The following is a 25,977-nucleotide window of genomic DNA, read 5'->3' on the forward strand; positions in this document are numbered from 1 at the left end:
CCCTCCCATGCAAGTGGGTGGGGAATGGGTGGGCAAGGTTGGGGAGTGGGCGGAGCCTTGGCTACATCTCCATAATGCACTAGCTAGCACAGCTGAGCTGGCACGGAAGGGGAAGTCATCTGCACCAGGTACAGGACTGGGTCAGATCGCTGCTCCCACCCGAGGTCAAAGGCTCATGGGAATGTCCTGCTGGGAATGCCCTACAGAGACCTCGTCAGCTCACAGAGGAGCCCTGGGCCCTGAGGGTATAGCCAGCAGCGTGACCTTTAACAGGACAACCCAGGATCTCTGCCATTTGTCCTGGAGACCTCTGACAACAAGCCCTGGTGTTGCGACTGTGCCTCTCATTGTGGCTGCTGTGCTGGGTGTTGGCCCTTGAGCTTCCGACTCCTTCGCACTGCTGCGGGCACAATTCTCCGTCTCGACACAGGCTGTGTTTTTCAAGTGGTGTTAAAGAAAGAAAAGAAACGCAAACTTCCCGGAAGATATTCCACCAGGGAAAGCTGCCGGGCAAAGTGGGAGCAATGTTACTAAGGGCTGCTAATTACATTAATTAAAACAAAACAGTTTTCTGCGTTCCGAACCCTTCCTTTCAGATGTGCTCTTATTTCTCACCCAGTGCAGCACAGTCAGCGCCAGCACTCGTACTATGGACTGTTGTCTACGGAGAGTCCCACGCCTGCTTTGGAAACGCTGACGTGGAGAGAATCCCAGGCAATCCGATTTCTAGGCACAGTCAGAATGGCCAAACAAATGGCGTTTCTGCCCCTCTTCACTGAACACTAGCATGCCATCCTTGGGGCTGCTTCAGTTTGGTGGCAGGTGCATGATGAAATATTGATGGGTAATCATCTTTTCAGAGCTGGGGAGCATTGCATCTTCAGTGATGAGCCTGTCTTTCAACAAGATGTGACTCTACGCAGCTGAGTCAGATTTCCTTATCTCTTTTCTTCTGGCGAAAAGAACTGGAGGTGCTGATGGCCCGGGAATAAGGAAATTAGGAGATTCCTACATGTGACGATCCAGCAGGAGGAGGAATAATTCATATGAAATATTGTGTCAATGTTTAATTTAAGGGTGGGATTTTCAAAGGGGCCTATGTGAGGTCAGGCTCCCTACTCCATTCGTCCTTATTGAGCCTCTGAAAATCACAGCCTAAATAAAGAATATTAGAACATAGGAATGGCCATACTGGGTCAAACCAAAGGTCCATCTAGCCCAGTAGCCTGTCTACCAACAGTGGCCAATGCCAGGTGCCCCAGTGGAAATGAACAGAACAGGGAATAATCAAGTGATCCATCCCCTGTCACCCATTCCCAGCTTCTGGCAAACAGAGGCTAGGGACATCCTGGCTAATAGCTATTCATGGACCTATCCTCCATGAACTTCTCTAGATCAAAGATCAAATGTCAAAAGATAAGCTGCCATTCCTATCACTAACAGGAGAACAATAGGCCTTGGCACCATGGTAAGTTTTAAACAAACTGGTCAAAAAAATGGGGAAAATGTTCTCAAAAACTTTTGAAGTAAATACATCCCTCTCTTTCCTCAGAGAACATGTCAGAATTGGAACTGGTGTGACCAGCTCTGTTATCAAAGTACATTTCACAGACTGGAAAAAGCTGACAGTAAAAATACCTTTCTTCACTGCACAAGGTGCTCCCAAAACCCACTGCTTGAGCTCCTCTGTCCCAGCTCCATCATAGCTCACATTCCATTGGGATGCCCTGGGAGGATGTGCTTCAGGGTGAAAGCAGCAACTGGTCAGAGCCAAGCAGCCATGGGGAGCCAGATAGCAGAACTGCTCAGGACCTGCAGGGAAGTGGTAGTTCCAGAGACATGGGCATGTTGCAGGTCCCACCATAGCATGAGTGTTCGGGGATTTCAGATACCCACTGCCTCATCTTCTCTTTGGGGCTGCCCCCTCCTCCCTAGATCGGAACAGGATTGGACAATAAGCTCTTTGGTTGCCCCCGTCCTGTCCTACCTGTATAAGGACATTTTAAAGGACAAATTTTCAGACTCAGTGCTGGAGGGTTGAGTAGGCTGCATCCTAAGACGCAAGGTAGCAAGTAGAAACTGCTTAGAACACTTTGCAGAAGTTCAATTCAAGGGATGAATGGAGGTTCAGATCAGTTCTTGTCTTATTCAGTCTAGCTTGCCCATCCCTTATTGGAACAGAAGTGCCCTCTTCACGGGCTGCTTTTCACTATACGCTTTCCTCTCTTTTCTGTGCCTCTGCACGGAACTCACCACTGGGCCGAAGTGCTCGTGTTCCAGTGTCTTGTTCTCCAGAGCATTGTCACCGGGCGCTGCTCCGAGCTCTGACTCAAGGCGGTTTGCCTCTGACAATCAAATTTTACATATTCTCCTGTGCCAATGAGTCAGCTGTCCTGTCCATCCCGCCTGTGTTCTAGTTTCCTAGCCTGCACTTTGTATGCGGCACAGGCCTATTCATGCAGCTCTTGCAGCTATAATTGGTTTTAGAGGCAGTGTTCACATTGACAAAGGACTCTTTTGTGGCAATAAACACTGAGACCTGAAAGGGTTTCTTCTGTAGCACAGCAAAAGCTGGCAACAAAAGACTCCCCGCACTTATCGACAGCATCAATTTGGGCTATTAAAAGACAAATTATTTTGTGTGCATAGTTGAGTTAGAGGCACATTTTATTTTATAGCTGAAGAACATCTAGCCAAATAGACACAATACTAGCGACTTGCATTGACGGAAAGCATGTAATTGAGGAATGCTTAAGATACACACTGGTCTTCTGAACTGCAGGCTTGCGTGGATAGTTTAGGCTCACGGATAAATCCTGCCCATGGTGGTATATTAGCTGGTCGGGGAGGGGAAATAGAGGGTTCCTGCTATGGTGATGGCAGCTATATGATGACCTAGCTCGTTGGGGTAATGCAGGCAGGGGTGTACGCGATCACTGCTTGAAGAGCAGCAGCACCTAGTCCAGTGTAGCTCATACTCTGCACCGTAGCACAGCTGTGTGGCTTGAGCATGGGACTCAGGAGACGTGAGTTCTATTCCTGGCTTTGCCAGGGACTTTGGGCACCTTAGTTTCCCCATCTGTAAAAGGGGGAGAGTGGTACTGCCCTCCTTTGTGATCTCCTGAGGAAACACACCAGATAAGAGTTAGGGATGAGTGTGATTATGTCAGGGACTGGCTTTAACAAAATCCCAAGGCGTTATTTATATAAAGGAAAAAGACACCCACCCCAGACAAACAAAAGAAGCTCCAGACCACCCGCCCTGAGAACAGAGAGCGTCTGTGCATTGCAGAGTCAGGGTCCTGCCCCTAAACAGTTACAGTTACTTTTACTACTAGCTCTCGCTAGCTGACCTGCTGTGGAGGCCTACAGGGATAGACAAGCCTATAAGCCACAGCAGTCGCACCTTGGAGCAGGGGAGTACAGGCAGACATAGCAGCCAAACCTTCCTTGAAACAGCCCCCTCCGCCCTGATGTTGTATTCCAGAGGGCGGTGGCTCCACAGGCCCTCTTCCGCTGAGTGTGTCCATGCAATATAGCCAGCAGATTACCCTCCCCATGGTCCACCTGGTTCAGTATTTAGAATGTTAACTCTTCGAGGCAGGGACTGTCTCTCACTGCGTCTGTACAGCTCCTAGCACATTGGGGCCCTGAACTGGATGTGGGTCATGTAATGACCTGAACTCTAGATCCGGTCGTACTGCACATAATAATAATAACAACCCTATCTCCAACAGTGGCCAGTTCCAACTGCTTCCAGAGAAGGTGACAGAAACTCCCAGTAAGTAGATGTGGGGTAATCTGCCCCATCCCACGAGGGGTCAATCTCTGCCTAACCCCTAATAGTTAGAGATTAGTTTAAGACCTACAGGGGGTTTTAATAATTTTGAAAATAATGCCTTGATCATTTCAAATACAAGCAATGCCCTTGAAATCACACTCTCTCTAGCATACGTAAGGGCTAGGTATTGTTAGCATTTTATAAATATGATGATATCTAGCTCTTTTATAGCACTTGTCACCAGTAGAGCTCAAAGTGCACTACAAAGGAGATGAGTACCAGCATGTCCATTATACAGATGGGGAAACTGAGGCACAGGGCGGCACCATGACTTGCCTTAGGTCACCCAACAGGCCAGTGGCTGAGCTGGGAATAGAACCAAGGTCTCCCAGTACAATGCTCTATCCCTTAGACTATACTGCCTCCCAGTTTGGTGCAGGTTGGTGCATTTGTGGGTTTTTATTATTCAGTAACTCACCCCACAAAGACAGGTTTCAAAGTAGCAGCCGTGTTAGTCTGTATTCGCAAAAAGAAAAGGAGTACTTGTGGCACCTTAGAGACTAACACATTTATTTGAGCATAAGCTTTCGTGAGCTACAGCTCACTTCATCAGATGCATTTTGTTAGTCTCTAAGGTGCCACAAGTACTCCTTTTCTTTTCACCCACAAAGGCTCTGCAGACCAAATTTTGCCATACAAAAAGTTTTTAAAATACCTTCTGGTCCTACAAGGCATGACAGGGTCCCTTTCAGACTGTAGTTATCTTTCATTTTGCTAGCTAAAGTTGTTCAAGATGCAGCCACAACTGCTCTTGCATTCATTCAACGATTTCCAAGTGCTTTACAAACGTTAAATGAATTCAGCCCCCTTTCCCGCTGTAAATCACCTCTGCTGTCAGTGCACACAGCGGTGAAGTGACTGGTCCAAGCTCATACAATGAATCCGGATAGGACCCGGGTGCCCTGAGCCCCAGTCTCTCTTCTGAAGACTGACCCATCCTGGTGGGTCAGGTACTGAACTGGGAGTCAGGTGACATGCATGCTCATCCTGTTTCTGGTCTTCTGGTTGACCTTGGGCAGGTAATTTCATCTCCCTGTGCCTCAGTTTCCCTCTCTGTAAAACGGGGAATGATCCTGACCTCCTTTGTAGAGTGCTTTGAGCTCTACCGATGGAAAGAGCTGAGGATTGTTGTTGTTTAAAGGCTGTGACAAGTAAATAAACATGCAGTATGATCTTATTGAATTCTCTTTGCTGCTGGAAGCTTTTTTCTTCTTCTAAGCATTCCCATGAAAGGGTTTTTACTCTTCCTGGCTTTTCTAATGGGATTTAAAAGCGTTTTTTGCATTTCAGAGTGAGGTTCAATTCAAAGGGTTGAAAATAATTGATTAATCGCTTTTGATTTTAGTGAGTCTTGACTCAGCCTCATGGTCTCTTCAGATGTATTATCAGGCGGAATGTTATAATGAGAGGATCCACAAAAGGGGGAATGGTACAGTTTGACTGTATTCAGCAAAATCCCAAGAGCACTGCGTAGAAAACCGAACTCGTCTCACAACAAGTACTAGATAATCACCTAGCTCACCTCCCCGGAGCTTTTAGCAAAGCAGGATTGTGCCTTGCTGCCCAGACTGCAAAACTGACTCGGAAAAATTGGAAGAGGCAATTGAAAAATAAATAAATAAATGGAACCTTTGGATGAGCCTAACACACTGTCAAAATGCATGTCCAATAATCCCTTCCATTCAAGGAAGCTATTCAAGACAGACTTCCTTTATGAAACATGCTGCAAAGCAACACTTTGGGCTTCCTGGCAATTGCATCATGGGTGCTGAGCACATATTGACCCCATGCTCCATTGGAATTCCAGTGGAATGTGCATCTAGGAACATTCTGTGTCCCCATCTGCCTGAAAAAATTCGTTGCCGTCCAGATTACACTAAACTTGGAAAAGCACAGATGCAAGCATGATAGCTGGTTCCATTATCCAAGGGGAAGGTCATCCTGGGGGCCGTGTTCCCTCCAGCTTTGCCCCCAGGAGTTCAGAGAGCTCATGGTGTAATGGTCCCCAGAGATCAGACCCAGCATCTTCAACAAGAAAAACCCTGGCCTCTGCGACATGAGCTGGATGAATGTTCTGCTAGCTACTAGTCAGCAATAGATTCTAGAGTCACTGAGACCATCACTGGAGCAAGATGTGATCGCACTCACTAGGGCCCTCCTGTTGCATCTCACAGTGCTGCTCCACCGTGTGCACAGAGGATGCAAGGCCCACGGGGAACATCAGCATTGAGGCCAGTGTAACTTCCACATATGGACTGCACAGGAGAGGGGAAAGTGCTGCGACACCTTACCTGGGAATCACAGAAAGAGAGACGTCTGCCTTACAGAGACAGCTGCTCCTTCTGAAAGCTCCCTTTTTTGGCTGGCTGCTGAGAGATGCTCAACTCTCCCCAACTGCTGCTTTATGATGAAAGATATGAATCCATAAGGTCATCTTCATGCTTGGCTGGCCCCCTTCCTATGTCTCTGGCTAACAGCTCTATTTTGAAGCTCAACTAGAGGGAGTCAGCACAACCTCATTATATTTCTTCTGCTTTAGAGAACCAGGGAAGAGGAAGCTCCGCACGCTGTTAGATCATAAGAGAGCAGTGGGCTTGGGGAAGGACACAGCAACAAAGTCAGTGGGTCTCTGGCATCGTTCCCAAGAATCCAGTTGACAAAGAGCATCATTTTGGTGAGGAGGACGTGTGCTTCTGTTTGAGAAGAGTCTTCAGTGACTGTGAAGGTATCCACAGAGAAGGAAGGATGGTCTTGTGGGTGAGGCACTGGACAGGTCCTAGCTCTGCCACTGGTTTCCTGTGTGATATCAGGCAGGTCACTTTACCTCATGGGTCTCAGTTCCTCCTCTGTAAAATGGGAATAATATTACCCTACCTTGCAGGGATGTTGCTTATGTGAGGTGCTTAGAGTCTATAATGAAGGTGGCAATGATGAAGGAGCAGCCTCTGTGGTAGTGGATCTCAACTGGAAAAGTAAATTTGGGCTAGAGAGGGACTTAATGTCTTCTGGGCAATAATATCACTTCATAGAATCATAGAAATGTTGGGCTGGAAGGGACCTCGAGAAGTCATCTAGTCTAGCCCCTTGTGCTGAGGCAGAACCAAGGGAACTTAGACCATCCCTGACAGGGGTTTGTCCAACCTGTTCATAAGAACTTCCAGTGATGGAGATTCCACAACCTCCCTTGGAAGCCTGTTCCAGAGCTTAACTACCTGTATAGGTAGGTTAGATATTAGGGAAATCTTTCTGTGTGTCCCTTGCTGCAGATTAAGCCCATAATTTCTTGTCCTACCTTCAGTGAACATGGAGAACAATTGATCACAGCCCGCTTTATAACAGCCTTAATATATCTGAAGACTTGCTACAATGCCTTTTGATTTCACTCTCCTACTGTGGTCATATGTACTATGCTCTGTCACTTTTGCTTAGTGGATACTACATTCAAAGTACTTTGAGCACTTTTATCAAATGTACAGTACAGCATAAACTTGTAATGTGAAGATCAACTGCACCTACTTGAAAACAAATGTAACACACCAGAGACAGAACACGTTTCAAAAGTTTTGTAATTCATTATTAGCGGTTCCCTAGAAATTCTGAAGAGGCCATACAGGGAGCGTTGAAATAATTCAGCTGTCAATCGCCAACCTCCAGAAGAATTAGCCGCTTGGGATTTAGCTTCTGAACGTCACTTGACTTTGATTCATGGGTTTGTGAAGGTTCTTGTGATCAATGCGGCAATCCTCAGAATTGCATGTCCAACCAGCACTAATTCAGCAACACAGAGCAGGAGCAATCCCTGAGCCTCCCAAGCTGCAGATGAACTCCTCTGAGGGGGCAGATAGGTGTTCTCGTTTGCTGGCTGATGGCATCAACATCACGCGTCACTTGGGACAGACAAGCTATCGGCTCCTCCCAGCGCTGAGCCAGGAACATCCACATGGGGCCTGTCTCATAACGTGCCCAGACATGTGCTGCTGGGTTATGAGCACTCCAGAGCTACTGCAGTAATTGAGAAAATAATGGATGAGACTGTGAAAAGGAAAATAGAGCTTTTCACACCTGGCAAGCAGGGTCTGGCAAAGCAGATGACTGTGCCTAATGGAGCATCCTGGGTGCTTATAATAGATTGAACAGCTCTGATTTGTTCTTGCTGTACTGGGAGGAGGCAGGACGCAAGTGTTTTGGGGGTTGATGCCTTGAGCCTGGGGTGTGTGTGTGTGTGTGCGTGTGTGTGTGTGCGCCTGTCCCACACCCAGGCCTCTGTTGTTAGCACCAAGACTTTGCACCATTTGCATATATAAAGAACTGGATGCTAATTGTTGCACTGCTTGGTGAAGCAAATCAGCCCCCCCCCCCGCCACCCCTTTCCCACCCAGGAATAAATGTTCTGTGCAACAATATGCAACACCACTGGGCCAGGGGTGAAACCTGGATACTCTAAGTGTCAGTGATCAGGAGGCAGAATTGAGGGTGTATGAAAACCAGTAGGAAATGGGATTCTAACTTCCAACGCAGGTGCCTCCTGTGTGTTATCATTGCGTCTTCTCCCTTCCCTTCATCTTCTGTCCATTCCTTTTAAGGAGTCATTTGGCTCATCCGTTATCTCTTTCGTTCTCTCCCTCTAGCCATCTCTCTTGCTGTCTGTTTTGTTTTGAAGCTCCAACAGCAAAGACGTGTCACAGTCCCAGCTCTTCAGAAATAATTAGCTCCTACCGCTGAATGGGCCTGCAGTGATTTCCCCCCCCCCATAGTTTTGTAATTATTAATGCACCAGACACCATATTCTATACTCTGCAGAAGTGCTGTGGAGAGTGGCCAGACTTCGTTATCCCCAATGACATAGTTGTGCCTTGGTCCCGCTCTAAGTAGCAATCTTTGTTATTTGTGTTGCAGGACCAAGCAGAGGCCCAGGCAGGTACTGGGATCTCATTGTGTGAGGGGCTGTACATATATCTAATAAAAACACAGTTCATGCCTCAGAGAGCTTACTGTCTCAGAACCGGCAGCTTGGTCCTACTCCCGACATAGTGTTGCCATGGGTCAAATCTGGTCCCACCGCACAGCCTGGAGAAATTGAAGGCAGAGCTGATCTCACTGCCATCTCAACAGGCAGGGCACACCGACTATTCAAAGTGTGACAGGGTCAGGCTAGATGGCTATAGGAGAGTAATAGAAGGCAGATACAGTAGCCCCAGGCTAAGTAGGTCCTTTTTCCCTGGGTAAGGTAAGAGGGAAGGTTCCAGAACAATCAGGAACCTTCTGGAGACAATTAAGACAGGCTGATTAGAACACCTGCAGCCAATCAAGAAGCTGCTAGAATCAATTAAGGCAGGCTAATCAGGGCACCTGGGGTTTAAAAAGGAGCTCACTTCAGTTTGTGGTGTGCATGTGAGGAGCTGGGAACAAGAGGCACTAGGAGCAGAGAGTGAGAACGCAGACTGTTGGAGGACTGAGGAGTACAAACATTATCAGACACCAGGAGGAAGGTCCTGTGGTGAGGATAAAGAAGGTGTTGGGAGGAGGCCATGGGGAAGTAGCCCAGGGAGTTGTAGCTGTCGCACAGCTGTTCCAGGAGGCACTCTAGACAGCTGCATTCCACAGGGCCCTGGGCTGGAACCCGGAGTAGCGGGTGGGCCCGGGTTCCCCCCAAATCCTCCCAACTCCTGGTCAGACACAGGAGGAGTCGACCTGGACTGTGAATTCAGAAAAACGGCCAAGCTGAGGGCTGCCGTGAAGCTCCAAGGCGAGCAAATCCGCCAATAGTAGAGCAGGAACTTTGTCACAAAAGACACTGAAGAGCAATTCAATAAGTTAATTTTACACGTTCGTTTTCAAAAGCCTTCATTTTCTGAACATTGTTCAACTTCCTTTCTCATTTCTGGTGCCTGTTGAATCCACCAGCACCCGCACTGATCCTCCGACTGAAGAATAGGATCTGTGGAAGAGTCATTTTCACCTTTCACAAAGAGCAATGCTTGTTCCCAAGCTGAAAACTCAAGCTGGCCTGGACTTTGTCAATTTTTTTTTTTTTTTGGTCTGAGAAAGCCAGTTCATCAAACTTGAAACTGTGGGAACATATCGGTTTTGATGAGCCTTGTGTCAGGCAGGGGTGGCAAATCCAGGATGGAATTTCCGGTGAAAGAGTTTGCAAGACTAGGATACCCAATAGCCCACTGGTTAAGGATCGACCCTGGGGTACATAAGACCCAGGTTCGAGTACCCCCTCTGACTGGTTGAACCTGGGTCTCTCTCTGAGGTATATCTACCCAGCAGCTGGGAGGAGTAATTGCCTGGAAGGAAGACAGACATGAGCTAGCACCTAGAAATAGCTCATGATAGCTGCCTCAGTAGGTGACCATGGGGTTGGGTGGAACTGTACTAGCAGACCCTTAAAGACACTTCCAGTGGTGCTCCTTGCAGTGCTGGTAACAGAGCCCTGTGAGCTGGAAAGCCAGTTCATTGGGATAATAATCCACAAGCAGTACTTGGGTTTATACCAGGGCTTTGTTCTCAGATCCCCTTTGAATGATTCAGTCAGTCACTCTGGGCCTGATCCAAAGCCCTTTGGTGCCTGTTTACGCCTTCACAAGGCACCAACTTATTGACAGTGGACCAAACTGGCGAGGAAGTGATGGATTCTCCATCTCCTGAAGTCTTCTGTTCCAAGCCAGCTGCCTCTCGGCTTCAGTCACACGCAAGTAATTGAGCTCAGTACAGGAGGAACTTGATAAAATTCTCTGGGCTTTGTTATAGGAGATGTCAGACTGGATGATTGAATGGTCCCTGCTGGCCTTAAAGTCTATGAATCTATGAATTGAGCAAGCATTTACATATATGCCTAATATAAAGAACATGCACAGTCCCATTGACTTCAACCTCAAGTACTTAACATTAAACATGCGCTTAAGTACCTTGCAGAACTGGGCCCTATACTGATGCAAGTAGTGGCATGAAATCCATGGCATTTATCAATGACGTGGATCTGAGCCTGCTTTTTAAAGCCTTCACAGTGAAACAATAATAATAATTTCCCTAAATCAAAACAAACAGGCATTTGGTACCTTGATTGGTGAGTTAAGGACATGATTGTGCTTCCATACAAGACAGTGGAACAACTCCCATTGACTTCAGTGGGGTAGGATTGAAACCTAAGAGCTGTGCTACTGGCTAACAGTCCGTCCAACTCCTCCCAGGAGCTAATTAGCAACAGGCCTGTTCTCATTTCTCCCAAGCTGCCTGGCACAGCTCTAGATCACTGCCTGCTTGTGGCAGTGGGATCATCCCATGAAAACGTTCTGTAATCCTTGGGATAATTAGGATGTAAAATTACAAGGGGTTTTTAGAACAGGAGCAAAAAATTGATACTGAGCGAAAGAACCGTTTCACCTTAATGTCAAAATATGCGGAAGAACAGGGCGCCGCTAAGACACAGCTGCAAACTAGCTGTGAATTAAGAGAAGCTTAGAAATATGCAAGTGCATATATTCAGGGCATAACACACTGAAAAATGCAAGCCTTAGCAAAGTCAACTAGAGAAATAAACACGGGTGTCTGCCATGGACCTGCTCTAAAATGCTGGCAAAGCAAAACACAGCCACATGCGGGGGGGGGATGCCCAGAACACCCCGCCTTGATTTTTCTTTCAATGCCTGGCAGTGCATATATCCTGCTTCTAAATCTTATTGTGCTGTAATGAACAGACTGGCTGGCAGCTCCTTATAGCTTCACTGTTAGACTCCTTTTGGGGGGGAACCAGTGAGCCAGATTCCACCCCTTTTATCTCACACTGAATACCAGCACACGGCATAAATCATGCCATTGACTGAGTGGGATCAGGAAGGGGCTCCGAGCTCTAATGTATTCAGTGTAGACAGGGAAATCCGCACCCCGATTTCTGATGAATAGTTCTCATTGCTAGTTACCTAGCCCTTCACAGGGAGCTATGCATTTTGCAGAGCTCTATGAAACCACGCCCCTGCCCCAAAGAGCATGGTACACCACACAGAGACAGAGCATGGTCTACTAGCTAGGGCCCTGGACTGTGAGTCCAGAGACCTAAGTCATGTTCCTAGCTCTGTTACTGACCTGCTGGGCAAAGCTGAGCCAGTTTGTGTTAGGCCTCTGTCTGGCTTGTCTGTTTAGATTGCGAGTCCTTTGGGCTGAGGCTTTTCCCCGGCTATGCCAGGGAAAGCACCGAGCAGAAAGGCAGCTGCGGTCGTTACATACCACTGTAATAGACATAAAAATTGGCCATGGGCAGGGGCATTGTGGGGGGGGGGGCGACAGCAGCCCCCATTCCATGTCCCCGCCCCTCAGGGCACACCGCCCAGGGCAGGTGGAGGGTCCAGGTCGCCCCACAGTGGCCTGGGCTCCCTGGGCAGGGCAGGGGGTGGGGCTTTGGGGCAAGGGGAGGAGCAGGGGGCAGGGCCCCATGGTGAATGGGGCGTAAGGCCCACCTTAGCCCCCCATCACGAAGAGGTTGGTGCTGCTCACAGGGGCTGGGCTTTGCGGTGGGGAGCTGATCATGTTATCAGCTCCCCTGTTGCTAAGCCTAGCCCTTGCCACTCTGCACCTGCCCAAGGTTACTACACCCATGTTAAAAAGTGGGTGGGCATGGCCCCCCCTGGCTCCCCCGATTCTGGCACCCCTGGGTCTCCGGGGTCTCTTTGTGCCCAGGGCCCCAGTGAATCTTAATCTGCCTCCAGGCTGGATGGCAGCCATTAAAACCTTCCAGCATAAGAATGTTGGGGACAAACAGGGACACACAGAGCCCCTGGCATGGGAGGGGAACCTGGGTGTGGGGGACACACAGAGCCCCTGGCATGGAAGGCGGGAGGAGACCCCCGGGGGGGGGGGACGACACAGAGCCCCTGGCCTGGAGGGGTGGGAGGGGAACCTTGGGGGGGGACACAGACCTCCTGGCATGTGTTGGAGGGGAAGTAGGCAGCACACAGAGCACCTACCAGGAGGGCAGGGGGAGGGGAGTTGCAGGGAGTCCCAGAAATAGAAGGGGATAGGAGTGGAGGGATGCAAGGAGACATTGGTCTATATGCAATGAGCTCAGCCGCTGGAAGCTCTGCAGGGTGCAGCCCCCTAGTGGTAAGTTCTGGTCCCTGAGCCCACCTCAGGCACTAAGCAGATAGAAGAGACGGGAGGGGGTGAGATCCAAAACTCCCCCCATCACCAAACGACCCCCTTTCCTTTTTGCCATCTTTCCTGGTATTTTATTTCCTGTCTCTGTTGTACCCTGACTGCTTTGCTCTTGAGTTGTGCATGCTCAACCCGACCATTTGGCCTTGGAGCACATTTTCCAGGCAGACCAGGTTCTGCCTGGCTTTTTTCTATCATTAATAAACTCTTAATCGACACGGGAACGACTCAGCACCGAAATCTACAGGACTGTGTGATACTAAAATTCAAACTCAGGGAAAAGTTTTTGTGCTGTGCCCGGGGAGCCGGTGAAAGCTGCATAATTCCCCGTGTGCGGTGCTAAATATGTACCCCTTATGTTATCTAAAAATCCTTTCTCTACCTTCTTTTCTCCATTCAACCCACCACACTACCGAGATTGCCAGGCTCTGTTTAGTTTGGCAGCCCCTCCAGAGTCATTTGGGATGACCACATGTCCTTTTCATCCTTTTCATGTGCTGATCTCATAAGCCCTCGGCAGAGCCAGAAATTAAATGGATCCGTTGCGGTGCTGGGTTCTTAGCTCTCCCACAGTAAAATGTATCCCCAGTGATGTTCCATATTATTTCTCTCCCACCTCTGACTTGTCTGAGTTTCATTATGGAATTAAATTAATTAATACGAACAAAGTAGCAAAAAACCCAAACAAACAGTTGTGGAGTTTTTTTTTTCAGAATTAAGGTTTTTGTTATTATAAAAGAACGGCATATATTGGCACCATCCAAAATCCTGGCACGTTTGAACCCACTAGGCATTTCCCTGAGAGAATTCAGGGGCAGCCTGGGGGCAGGGAAGGCACAGAGCCCCCTCATGAGAGTAGTCCTGGCTAGATGGCAGGCAGTTTGTGTGCCAGGACATACCGACAGTTAACACCAATGGTCTCTACTGTTCAGCTAAGGAAATCTTTCATATTTGGGCTAAGCGATAACGGGCCAGATCCTTAAGCGGGTATTATAAATTGAGTGACACTGATTTACACCAGCTGGGAATCTGTCCCATTGACCTCAATGGAGCAACGTCAATTTCCTTGCCAATTAACACCAGCTGGAGATCTCACCCACGGAACGGACATTTGTATTTTTGGCTGCTGGTCCCTCTTAGATGGATTTTTAACTTTGCGGCAACTTGAGAATTTCTTCCAACAGCTGCTCTGAACATAAACACCTGACGTGGCTACCTGGCAAGTTACTGTGTGTCTGCTTTGAGCAGGGGGTTGGAGTGGATGACCTTCTGGGGCCCCTTCCACCCCTGATGGCCTGTGATTCCCTGTAGCAAGCCAGGGGGCGAATCTACAGCTACGATGCAGTGAAAGTCCTGTCGCACCCAAGCCACACTCGCTCGCTGGGCCCACGTGGGACGTCACCGCGGCAAGCCGGGGGGCTGTAGATTCACACCCTGGCGTGCTGTGGAGTAACTTGAGAGAAATAGTTTCAGTGTGTTAACTTCTGTTTTGCAAGGACCCCAAATCATAGTTTAGGTGAGAGCAAAATAATTAGCTGCCAAAAAAAAGTTGAAATAGTTTGAAATGATTACAGAGCAAAATTGGTAATTATTCTTTAATGGTGACGGGAGTCGGCACGGATATTTCCAGAGACCACCAAATTAATATATTAACTCACTGACTGCGAGCATAGTAGCAGGTTTCCCCAGTCAGGCCCACACCGTTTATTTTAATTTCGTTGCCTGTGAAGTGAACTGCAGAGGATGACAGCAGCTGATTCTGAGACAAGCTTATATAAGCACCAAGCAAGTGGCATGTCAAGCAAAGCTTTCCGGATCTATGTAATTGGTTGCTTGTTCCGGGACAATCACAGAATATCCTTTAAATGGAAAGGTGCCTGATGAGCATTTAAATCATGTTGCAGCGGAAGCGAAACTGACCTGGCTTTGGCTACCTGCGGCAGCAGTTACTCACCTAGGGAAGCTAAGTCAGTTTCACTCAATACAAAACCAGATTTTTAGCTCTTGTCAGTATCGCTCCCCCCCCCCCCCCCCGTGCGTGTTTCGGTGCACAGGGAACTCCAGCTCTGGGAGTGTGAATTTGTTTCAATTTGAACAGTGCCCACGCGGTCGCCAGAATTCGTAATTGCGACTGGTTTAGCTTCTGCTTTCAATCTAAAGCTCCTCATCCATACAGTTGAACAGAAAAGGCCATCGACAATCTTTTCGGAACGTGCTTTTTCGTGTTTTCTGCTTGTATTTAAAAAAAAAAGTAATTTTTTGTTATTCTCGTTCTGTTTTGTGGGAACGAAGGTGAACGGGGAATAACAGACGGGGCTGTGTAAGGAGAGATGAGACATCTGTAACAGGGGGATAATAGTACCGACCTCCCTTTGGAAGGGGCTTTGAGATCTGCTGGGGGGGGCATTAAGGGGGGCAGCCAGCGCCCCTGTGGGCTGGGTAGGGCAGGGTTAAGCGTGCGGAATGAATTCTCGGGCTGACCATTCAGCCCTGGCGAGAGGCATGCAGTCTCTTCTTGTCCTTCTCAGTAGCCCTAATCCTGATTCGTTGCCCACGGTCCGTTTTAGCAAAGTATTTAAATGTGCTTCACTCCCATTGAAGCCAGCGGGACTTACCCATGTGCCTATACTTACGCACATGCTTAAATTCTTTGCTGAGTTCAGACTGCAGTGTGTGCTGGGCGCATCAGGCTTCCATTCCTGCAGCCGGGGTATGCGCTTGCCCGGTCCAGCTCGCACGCCTGGTGCTGTCCACACACGCCGCATTGTCCAGTCCAATCAGAGCAGGCGCGCATGGCGACGGTTCACGGCTCTCCCTCGGCCCGGAGCCTGTGGACGCTCTGTGGATAATCGCATGGCCGCTTCTGGGGAGGAACAGACAAACAGGTGTGAGCCGTGCCATCCAGGACTCCCGGCTCTGCAGTCCCCACCCCACTCTGCAGACTGAACGTGCAAGGTGCGCGGGGAAGACTCTCCCTTTTGGCCCTCTGCACCCCGGGGTGCCGCCCCCTGCGCAGCGCAGGATTGAAACCGAGCAGCTGCTGTGGCTCGTACAAAGGCACCGGCTTTTTCAGGCTACCGGCGCTCGGAAAGGCAAACGCCTCTGAGAGTTATCAATGGGCATCCTCGGAACCTCCGCATTCGCCTTGCCTTGCCACAGAGCCACAAAGTCTCCGCCGACCACGGCAGCCTTGAGAAATCAGGACGAACACGGGGGCGGAACCAATTCGCCCACTCGGAGAGCTGGTGTAACCAAGGGGTGAGAGGGATTTCCGTCCAAAGGCGCGTCTGGGGACGTGCATATTTGATGGAGATGATCTAACATTTGTCAGCTAACTGAACAATGCAGAGCAGCCCACGGAGTTGTTTCCTCTGTAGTGCCCCCCCAACGGCCATTCCTTCTGCGCCCCATCTGTTGGCACACGAAGGCTGCCACTGGCCCCTCACCTAACTAAAGAATAATTTGTCTTAACTAACCTTTCCATGAAATGTCATTGGAGTTGAATGGAAGATATTCGTGTGCTGCCTAGCATCAAAAGGAGGTAAAATAATGAGGCGAATATCCCCCCCACACACATAAAAGGGGGCTGGCATTTGCAATTAATTGGACTTTAAGGAAAGCGTTCCTTTAATCTCCTGTATTAATTTTGGGAATCTGTCACTCTCAGATCTAATGGTGAGGGGGAGGGAAGGCAGGAAAACTTTTTTTCAATAGAAAATGTTGAGGAGTTTCTTGATGAGACCTGCCACACTTTGGTCTGGTAGAGTTTGCGAGAGAATGGAGCTGAATTGTTGGCATTACAACAAATTACGCCAGATCTATGTAATGGGAGAAATAAAAAGAGCAAATCATGAAAAGTGCATCTGCAGCGTGCCTATTCCACTGCAGTGTACTGATGGTACCAGGAAAATACAGAGCACTTTGTGCCACTCTAATCCTTTGAGCTCTTTGAACTCCCATGTAATTTTCTTTTCAAAAACACTTATTCTTGCTGGCCTTTACAGAGGTTCAGGCTAGTTAGTCACCCTGTGAATCTGCTGTATCAAATTTAATCTTAATTCCATTCAGGGCTTTAATTAGAATGTGGGCAAGATGGAAGGAGGGGTATGGACGCATTCAGAGCAGGCAGACAGGTCGTCCCACAGAAAATCTCAGCTACCTCTAGACTCCTCTTCATCCATTCAGCTCAACTGAAATGAAAATGAGCCTACAGGAGTGCCCTAAGGGTATTTTGGATGCTGTAGGTTTGTACATAACTTGGAGCTGAAGTGCTTTTTTCTAATATTCCCGTAAACTCAAAGCAACTTCTTCTGGAAGTAACAGGAACGTCTGAAACTACCCTGAAAAGTGTAATGGCCATCGGGGAATTGGGAGTGGTGGTATAGAAATTATTCCTTGAGGTGGGTCAAACCCAGATCTTGGCAGCCAAGACCTTTCCAGTCTTATGCCTGCTTCTGAAACACCTGGTTCTGACCACTGTCATAGACAGGATACTTTTTAAAAATAAATAAATAAATATTTGTATTTTAAAAAAAAGGGGCGGGGAGGAGGGATAGCTCAGTGGTTTGAGCATTGGCCTGCTAAACCCAGGGTTGTGAGCTCAATCCTTGTGGGGGCCCATTTAGGGATCTGGGGCAAAAATTGGGGATTGGTCCTGCTTTGAGCAGGGGATTGGACTAGATGACCTTCTGAGGTCCCTTCCAACCCTGATATTCTATGACCCAGTCTGGCAGGTCTTATGTTTCTCTAGTGAATGCTGTTGTTTAAATATAGAACCCTAGAATAAAATTCTGTTACACATGTAGAGTCTCGGCTTCATGACTTTAATTCTCAGGGACAGTAGCAAATCTCCACTCCACTTGCAGGCTTGAGAATGTTTCTGTTCAAACAGTAATGAGTCAGATTCATACACAGGAGTACAGAAGCTTGCTGTGCCTCCAGAGGCTGCAGCTCAGAAGAAGGTATGTTTTGAGCTCAAAGGTCTCATTCCTATCTAAAGGATAAGGAAGAGGCAAGGTACGGGGCCACATCAGTTGTGCTAAACTCACCCCTCTGCTTTCATGGATTCCTGTTGCCTGCTAATCATTTTTTTCTCCGCAGTGCCATTACTGCCTGGTCCCAGGATAGAAAATGAAACATTGAGGTAGGCATAACTACTTGGTCAGGGGTGTGAAAAATCCACACCCCTGAGCCCTGTAGCTTGCTGATCGAACCCCTGGGGTAGGTCCACAGAAGAGTGCTTCTGTCAACCTAGCGACCATCGCTCAGGGAGATGGTGTTCTTGCACTAACAGAAAAATCATTTCAATCAGTGTAGGCTGTGTCTACACGATGGGGTTATGCTGACATAGCTACAGCCCTGTAGTGATGCCGGTGTATTCTCTGTAGTGTAGACATACCAAAGTCTTGTGGTGCGTCGAGTCCTTCACAATTGTGCATAGTGTTGGCCTAACTCTGCTCCCAGGGATAAAGCTCCCCTTGACTTTGCAGGTTCAGTATTAGGGTTTATCTAATACTGGGGACACTCAGGGCTTGTCTTCAGGTACCGTCAACACAGTGCTGTCTACATGGGGGTGGGCTAGGTCAGTGTAACAAGATCGCTCAGGGATGTGGATTTTTTGCAGCCCCGAGCAACATCATTATAGCGATACAGGTTTGCAGTGTAGACCTGGTTTCAGGAAAGTTAATCCAATTTGACAAGGTGTAAATTTGAAGTGCATTAGTTCATCTGCATTAAACCACTGTATGGATGCTCTTCCAAATTAAAGTTTCCTGAATTTGGTTTAGCTTAATTCACTTTCAAAACAAATTAAGCTAAACTATATTCAGGCCACTGTAAATACCGAATAGGGGCATCCACCCAGGCATTTAATGTGGTTTAACTAATCCACTTTAAAAGTGAATTCAGATTAACTTTCCTGAGTGTCTCCATGTAGACACTCCCTTATGCTAACACTGAGCACTATGGATAATGCCACCCAAACGTTTTAAAGTTTAAAAAACACAAGTTTGTATTGTCTTGGTGAGGGACATAATCATTAGAGTAATGGGCAGTGGTTAGGAGGGGCTGCTTTTAACAGGATGTCTCTGCTCCCTATGTAGGGAACAGAAGGCTGCTAACAATTATGCAGATATTGCAGCAGTCAGAGGCATAGTTTTATTTTCATTAGCACCTCAGGTTTCTACAGCAGGGCTGAGCTGACATTTGGAAGCAGATTCCTTTTTAAAGGTTCATGATTATTTAACACAATGCACTGCAGTGAGCCAGGATCCTTGTCAGAGCAAATGTCAATGTTTGATGGACCCCCTCATGTCCTCCGCCGCTCTGTTCGCTGGGTGTCTGACAGTATGTTCTTTCCCCCTGCAGTACGGGATAAAGAAGAAGGAAGAAAGAGAAGCCGAGGCCCAGGCTGCGCTGGAAGCCAATGCTGAGGGGAGTCTGACACGTCCAAAGAAGGCCATACCTCCCGGCTGTGGGGATGAGGAAGAGGAGGAAGAGGAGAGCATTCTAGACACAGTCATCAAATATCTACCTGGCCCTCTTCAAGACATGTTCAAGAAGTAATGGCTGCAGCCTGTTAGACTGTCATGAACAGTAAAGCAATGGATTTCTCAAATGAGAATTTACAATCTTGCCACACATCACACAACCCCACTCTCTCCCTCCACTCTAACCCCCGTCCCCGACCTCTCCGTTGGCCCCCTGAGATTCAATCCATTCCTATTTTGTACATAGTCACATCCAGTAGACGCCTCTGAATGGATGTAAGGATTAATGAGCTGCAGTCTACACAACTTTTATTATAAGCCATAGTACTATGTATGTTAAATAAGGCAACTGTACATTAAACAGAGCAAAGGAAAAGCCTCATGTTTGTTTCCACCCAAAGCAGGAAGGAGTGTTCACTAACAGTGAGCAGTGGCTTCTTTTATTTTCCTTAATTATTATTATAATTTTTAATATGATAGTTGATCAAGCCACCCTGGTTGTTCATTGTTGGTACATCTCTTGTAGCAAGGGATGCCTCCATTTCCCATGGAAACAGACCTTTTCCATTTTATTCCATAACCCTCATAAATAAGAGATCATTTGGAAAGTGAACCATGTGCAACTCCTATCTCCAACACCATTCTCAGAGCTGTGGAAGAGCTGAGCCTTCCTCACCAGGTGTTGATGGTAGAAACCAGCCGCCTCAGAATCTAAGCAAGAGTCTTGTTGCTTTGGGAATAGCCATACAATGAATAGCATGACCAGAGTGTAGTGTGGACGGTGCTGTCATTAGATCTAGACCAGACTGGTTCGGTGGTGTTGTAGTACAGAACTTCCCAACCCAGGGGCCTTATAAGCCCACCACTGAGTGGAGTGGATACTTAGACTCCCCAACCTTCCTCTTTCGGCAAAGATCCCCAGTGGCATATTCAATCATGCCGTTCCCAGCTGTGTTTCCAGGAATGGCATTCCAGCTCCAGCAATTGCTGTGGCTATGCTCTGTTCCCCCAGGTAGCATCAGAGAGGGGAGGGCTTCTAGTCAGAGAGCAGGACCAGGAGGCAGGAACTGCTCCTGAGTTCTAGTCTCCATGCTGACTCTAATTCCCTCTTTGACCTTGAACAAGTCACTTAACCTCTCTGTCCCAGTCCCCCCATCTATACACTGGAGATAATAATACTTACCTACCTCACAGGGATGTTGTGAGGGTCAAAAGGTGAATACTTGTATAGTGCTGCACAGGGGCTAAGTATTATTATAACGTTGGGTGGCATCGTTGGGTATTTACCCAGTAAATACCCTTGCGTATTTACCCAGTGATGGGAAGGTTGGACCAGGACTCTCGTACTGTCACATTTAAAACCTTCTCAAATTCAGATGGATTTAGAATGTCTCCCAACCTAATGGTGTCAGACAACACATTGTCCCCAGACGATGCTGTCTTGCTACTGCAGTGAGTATATGTGTACACTCTTATTTGTTACACAGTTATTCATCATTTCATCTGGTCTGTTATTTGTAGAGCTGACCTTTGGTTCTGGGACTCTCTCAGCTCAGAGTCACTGTAAATGTCTGGAGCTTCTGGTCAGCACCATGTCTTGATCTCATGAGAAAAGAAACGGTCTCAGGCGACTTCTAACAAGCTGATCATTTGTCTGGCAGCATTACACTGCCACATGCCCTGTGCTAGCCCAAGCTTGGAAAACAAATGGTTACTCGTTATTTCGAACATATTTGCAAGTAAATAGCCACTTAGCATGGACGGCAGCGGGGAAAATATACCGTAGATGCAGATTTAGTAGGAGACGTAATTCAGCTTTGTGTGCCTGCTGCCGACTGGTGCTGAGAACGAGACGTTTTTATTTGCTAGTATAAAACCGACTGTTGAGTTAAGTACGCCTGGGATTGCCATTGTAGAATATCCTGTTCATCAACAGCCAAATTGTAGGACTGGTGCCAATTCAGGCTGGGGTTGGTGGGTGCATTGCTGTTGACTTCAGTGGCAGTGTGCCTGCTTTATTCCCTGTGAGTCTGGCCTGCGGGGTTTTGCTCTGAATACCCATTCTGAATTTTATTCTTTCTTGAGCTCGATAAAATCTTGGGGTCAGATTCTCTGCCGGTATAGACAGACTACACTTCCCTGCAGCGATCGGCGCTACACCCACTGAGTACCAGCAGAGAACTCGGTCTTTACATGCCACAGATAGCATTTGAGCAATCCCATTGGCTCCAGTGAGACTATTCATCCGCTTAAAGCTAGGCACATGCTTAAGCATCTTTCTGAATGGGGCTCCTAATTAGATTCTTACATGAGCTAGACAGGAGCAAGCTGTGCTGGATTTAAGCAGGGGAGGTGGAACAAGGCTGTAAACACAGTCCCTTTAGCATCACCCATAGAACCACACATACCAACTGCAACAGACGGCCTATGGGATGTACACTCCCTGCCACTTGTGGACCGGTGTAATGAGCATGCTCCAAACCCCTAGCGCATGCTGGCGGACTTTTGCTTTCCTTCGAAGTCAGTGTCCAGAGAATTCACTAGAGTAGGAATGGGATTTAGAAAACCAGCCCCAGGAAATTTGTGTGCTGGTTGCTGAGAGCTGCAGGTCAGCCTCCCATGGGCAAAAGCAGAATGTTGTGACTTCTTAAGATAGCGTCAGCATTGTTTGCCCTCGCTTTCACTAAAGAGAGACGAATTTCCCTGCTCAGACTTCAATCACCTGCATTGTTTCTTATCTGTGTGCCTAGATTTGATACCAGAGCAGCTGTCAGTGATTTGTCATTTCCTAATGAAAGCACTCAGTTCTCCCTTTCCAGAACTAGCAAGCTCCCGCTTGTTTCCATTTAAAGTATAAAAATCCTTCCTCATCCTTAAAGCCATCCTCACCCCCACCAGACTGCAAAAACTACTGTAGGTTCCACAAAGTAAGTGGACATTGCTCACTCTGCTCCTGCTTTAGACACCAGTCGTCCTTTGGCCATCAGCATTGATTTACTTTCCTCTCCATGCAAGCTCTATTCCCGAGACACAAGTAGTGCCTGCTGTCTTGCCTTTTCTTTTCTCTTGTTGTTCTATGTTGGGTTTTTCAGGGTCTGCCTTGCGGAGAGAAAATACATCATTATATCCAGCTCTAGGTGACTTTACAAGACTTTGGTTTAATCGAATGGGTCACAGTGGTTGAGCCATTCACTGATTGGGTCCTGGAGTAGCTAATACAAGAGCCTGTGCTGCATGGTCTCACGGATCAGGAGTAAGTGTTGCTGCTCCTGGGGGGACAAGTGGGTTTGTTTTTTAAAAGTTCCATTCCCCTTTTTGATTTGGCCTCCTAGGAGACTGAAATTGCGCAAAAATATGGGGCCTATGTAGTCTTTCCACTTGGCTTGGAATCAGGATCATAAAGCAGAATTGGGAGAGTCATTTGTCTAGCGAAATTCACAAGGTCTATTATTGGTGCCATCAGAACCATTGTCGGGTTTCCCAGCTCATCCCAGCTGTAGTCAATATCCCTCTCACCTGAGCTCCCAATGTATGGTCTAGTCCTTCTGCCACTAAACTCAACTGGAGTTTGCCATTGACTATGGACTTCAGGGGGAGCAGGTCTGAGCCCACAGTTTTTATATTGTCATTCGTTCAGTAAAGAAACCTGATGGATAGGATACTCTGCCTGTGAATTACGTACAGGTCAGTCCCTATGGGAAAGGCAGCATGTGCTGACAAGATTTGCCTCAAATTACTTTTTGGACCTTGACTAAGTTATTGGTCAGCTCAGAGGGTTTCTCCAGCTCCAAAGTGCCTCAACAGCTTTGAATGAAATTGAAATGGGCACTTCCCCAACCCCGAATTTGACAATCATCACCCCCAACCCCTTCAGCTAACTTGCATTGTGCATGAACGTGAAGAGCACTGTAAAAATGCCACACGCTCAGTGCTCAGTCAGATGTCAAAGCACTTAAACAAGACCAAAGAGAAACATGGTTCATTGTTTGGATTCTGAATATCTCTTTGTCTTTCCATGCTATCGTTTTATTTGCATCACCAATATGTTCAATCTCAGGAAAATGAGGTCTTCTGTTTTTAATTGGTTTTTATTTACACAGAAAGGTGGGCAGCCATTTTTTTTCTTTTCTTTTTTTTTTTTTTTTTTTTGCCATTCTTTCTCCTTCATAACTCCAGGGCCTTTCTGTTTAATAAAAAAAAAAAATCAAGAGGTCTCCACTTTGTGGAGGGCAGCTAATTTAGTTTGACATTGCCCTTCATGGACTTACATCTATCTTTAGAGAAAGCCATATGAAATCAGACTGCAATATTAATTATGAATGCTACTCTGTGTTAAAAAAAAGAGAACAGATCATGTGCTAAATCACTCTGGCGTTTCTCTGTCTATGTTTCTAGTATTGTATGTTAGCCTAGTTTTTCCCCAGCCCCTTCCCTTTGTCAAAGAAAGACCATACCAATGCTGCTGACCACATCTTTTTGACAAGCTTACCGCACCAATATAACTGTTGTTTGCAATCAACTGTTGTGACCTGAATGTAATGTCCTATGTATCTGAAATGTGTCTGTATCTGTTTTACTCTGTTACCAAGATAATGTTTTTCATGTGCTGAGTCGGTAAAATGTTTCAGTAACTGTCCTCTAAAAAAAAAAAATGCTTGTTTTCATACATACACACACATACATACACACACAAAGGCGAAACTCTAACTAGCTGGTGCATTTTTCTAAAAGAAATGCCCCCAGGTGTCTCCAAGATGCATGCAGTACCTTCCAACCAGCCAGAAGATGATTTAAAGTAGAGACTTTGTGAATGTAAATTTCATTTGTAATTTGCCTGCTACCTTTTTCTGCATGACATGGATAAGTGATATGATGTTCTTTTAAAATGGAATCACAGCCAATAAAAAAAAATAAAGTGATTTCATGCCTTTTTTGTAATGCTTTCATATTAAATCCCTACCATGCTGACCTGGGAGAAGAAAATTCACTCGTACATATGCAAATAAAATTGTAGTGGAGTAATTTAGAAGCATGAGCCTGCATATGCCAGAAAACAACAGCGGCATGTTATTTTTTTTCACTTGTCCAAACTTCACCAAGATAATGTTACACCCACGGGTAATTAACCATAAGTTATAACCATGTCTATGTTAACAATGAGGCATCCGGTGGCACCTTAAAGACTAACAGATTTATTTGGGCATTAGCTTTCGTGGGTAAAAAACCCACTTCTTCAGATGCATGTTTCATTGTTTTGTGGATACAGACTAACATGGCTACCCCTCTGATACATGTCTATGTTATTGTTAGTTAGTTTTCCTTGGGAAAACCAGAAAATACATCCCTATCATAGAATATCAGGGTTGGAAGGGACCTCAGGAGGTCATCTAGTCCAACCCCCTGCTATAAAAGGTGGAGGATCAAAACCTATGGAAGTTTAGCAGATTTGAAGCTTAAACCAGGGAGAAGATGAGCTACTTTGAAATTGACTGTATCAGCGAATCCAGTTCTCGTGTTTATACAAGTTGTCAGGTTGTTGAAGACTCTAAAGACCTGATTCTCCTCTAAGTTATGCTGATGCAAATCAGAAGTAACACAACTGAAGTTAGTGGAGATACACAGTGTAAAAACAGCATGTGGGGAATCAAAATCTGGTCCTAAAATGTTCAAGCCTTATGTTTTCCCTTAGGAAATATTTTCTTTGGGAGCATACAGTAGGTCATACTTTCTCTGCCAGCTACTGAAGATTAGGAAGGACCATGAGTGAGTATTGGATATCAAACTGACCTTCTTGTTAGTCTATGCAGCATTTTCAGCAAATAAAAATATATCCTTTACATCATGTATATTCATCATGTGGTTCCTAAGACAAAGCCAATAGAAAATCCATAAGAACTTGCTGATAGTAGGAGTTAAGCCTCATGAGAGGAGGAAAAATGTCCCTGCTTTTTCCCCTCACCACCAAAAAAACTCTTCAATGTTCAAAGGAAGGATAGGCTATAATAACTCTGCAAACTATTGAGCAGCTGGGTGTTGAGTGAGGCATCTAGAATTTGCAGAGCAGTGACTGGGGTTGATAGGCGTCCCCTGTATCTGGAAGGAACAAGCTTTGTTGTGACGTGAAGCTCTCGACCAAATTGCGCTTGGTCCAAAAAGCATTTGCGGTGATTTTTAGATGGCTGTGGCCCAGCAAGGTCACCCTGTGGCAGTGAAGTTGATGGCTGAGGCATGTGAACATAAGAACATAAGACTTGCCCTACTGGGTCAGACCAAGGATCCATCTAGCCCAGTATCCTGTTATGATCTTGGCCTTCACAACATCCTCTGGCAAGAAGTTCCACAGGTTGACTACGCGTTGTGTGAAGAAATACATCCTTTTGTTTGTTTTAACAACTGCCTATTAATTAACAGCTACCTATTAATTTCATTTGGTGAACCCTAGTTCTTGTGTTATGAGAAGTAGTAAACAACACTTCCTTATTTACTTTCTCCAAA

General features: G+C 46.8%; 1 protein-coding gene across 1 annotated transcript in view; it reads left to right on the forward strand.

Moving 5' to 3' along the window:
- CPLX1 (complexin 1) overlaps positions 1 to 24,401 on the forward strand; it is a 215,318-nt gene extending 190,917 nt beyond the window's left edge. Inside the window, exon 4 of the mRNA XM_084629748.1 lies at positions 19,361 to 24,401. Within this exon, the coding sequence (XP_084485874.1) occupies positions 19,361 to 19,558 (198 nt within the window). The 3' untranslated portion in view covers positions 19,559 to 24,401. The remainder of the gene's footprint in view (positions 1 to 19,360) is intronic.
- Positions 24,402 to 25,977: the final 1,576 nt, after the last annotated feature.

This window comes from Lepidochelys olivacea (assembly GCF_965140295.1).
Source record: "Lepidochelys olivacea isolate rLepOli2 genome assembly, chromosome: 5".
Classification (NCBI taxonomy): domain Eukaryota; kingdom Metazoa; phylum Chordata; order Testudines; family Cheloniidae; genus Lepidochelys; species Lepidochelys olivacea.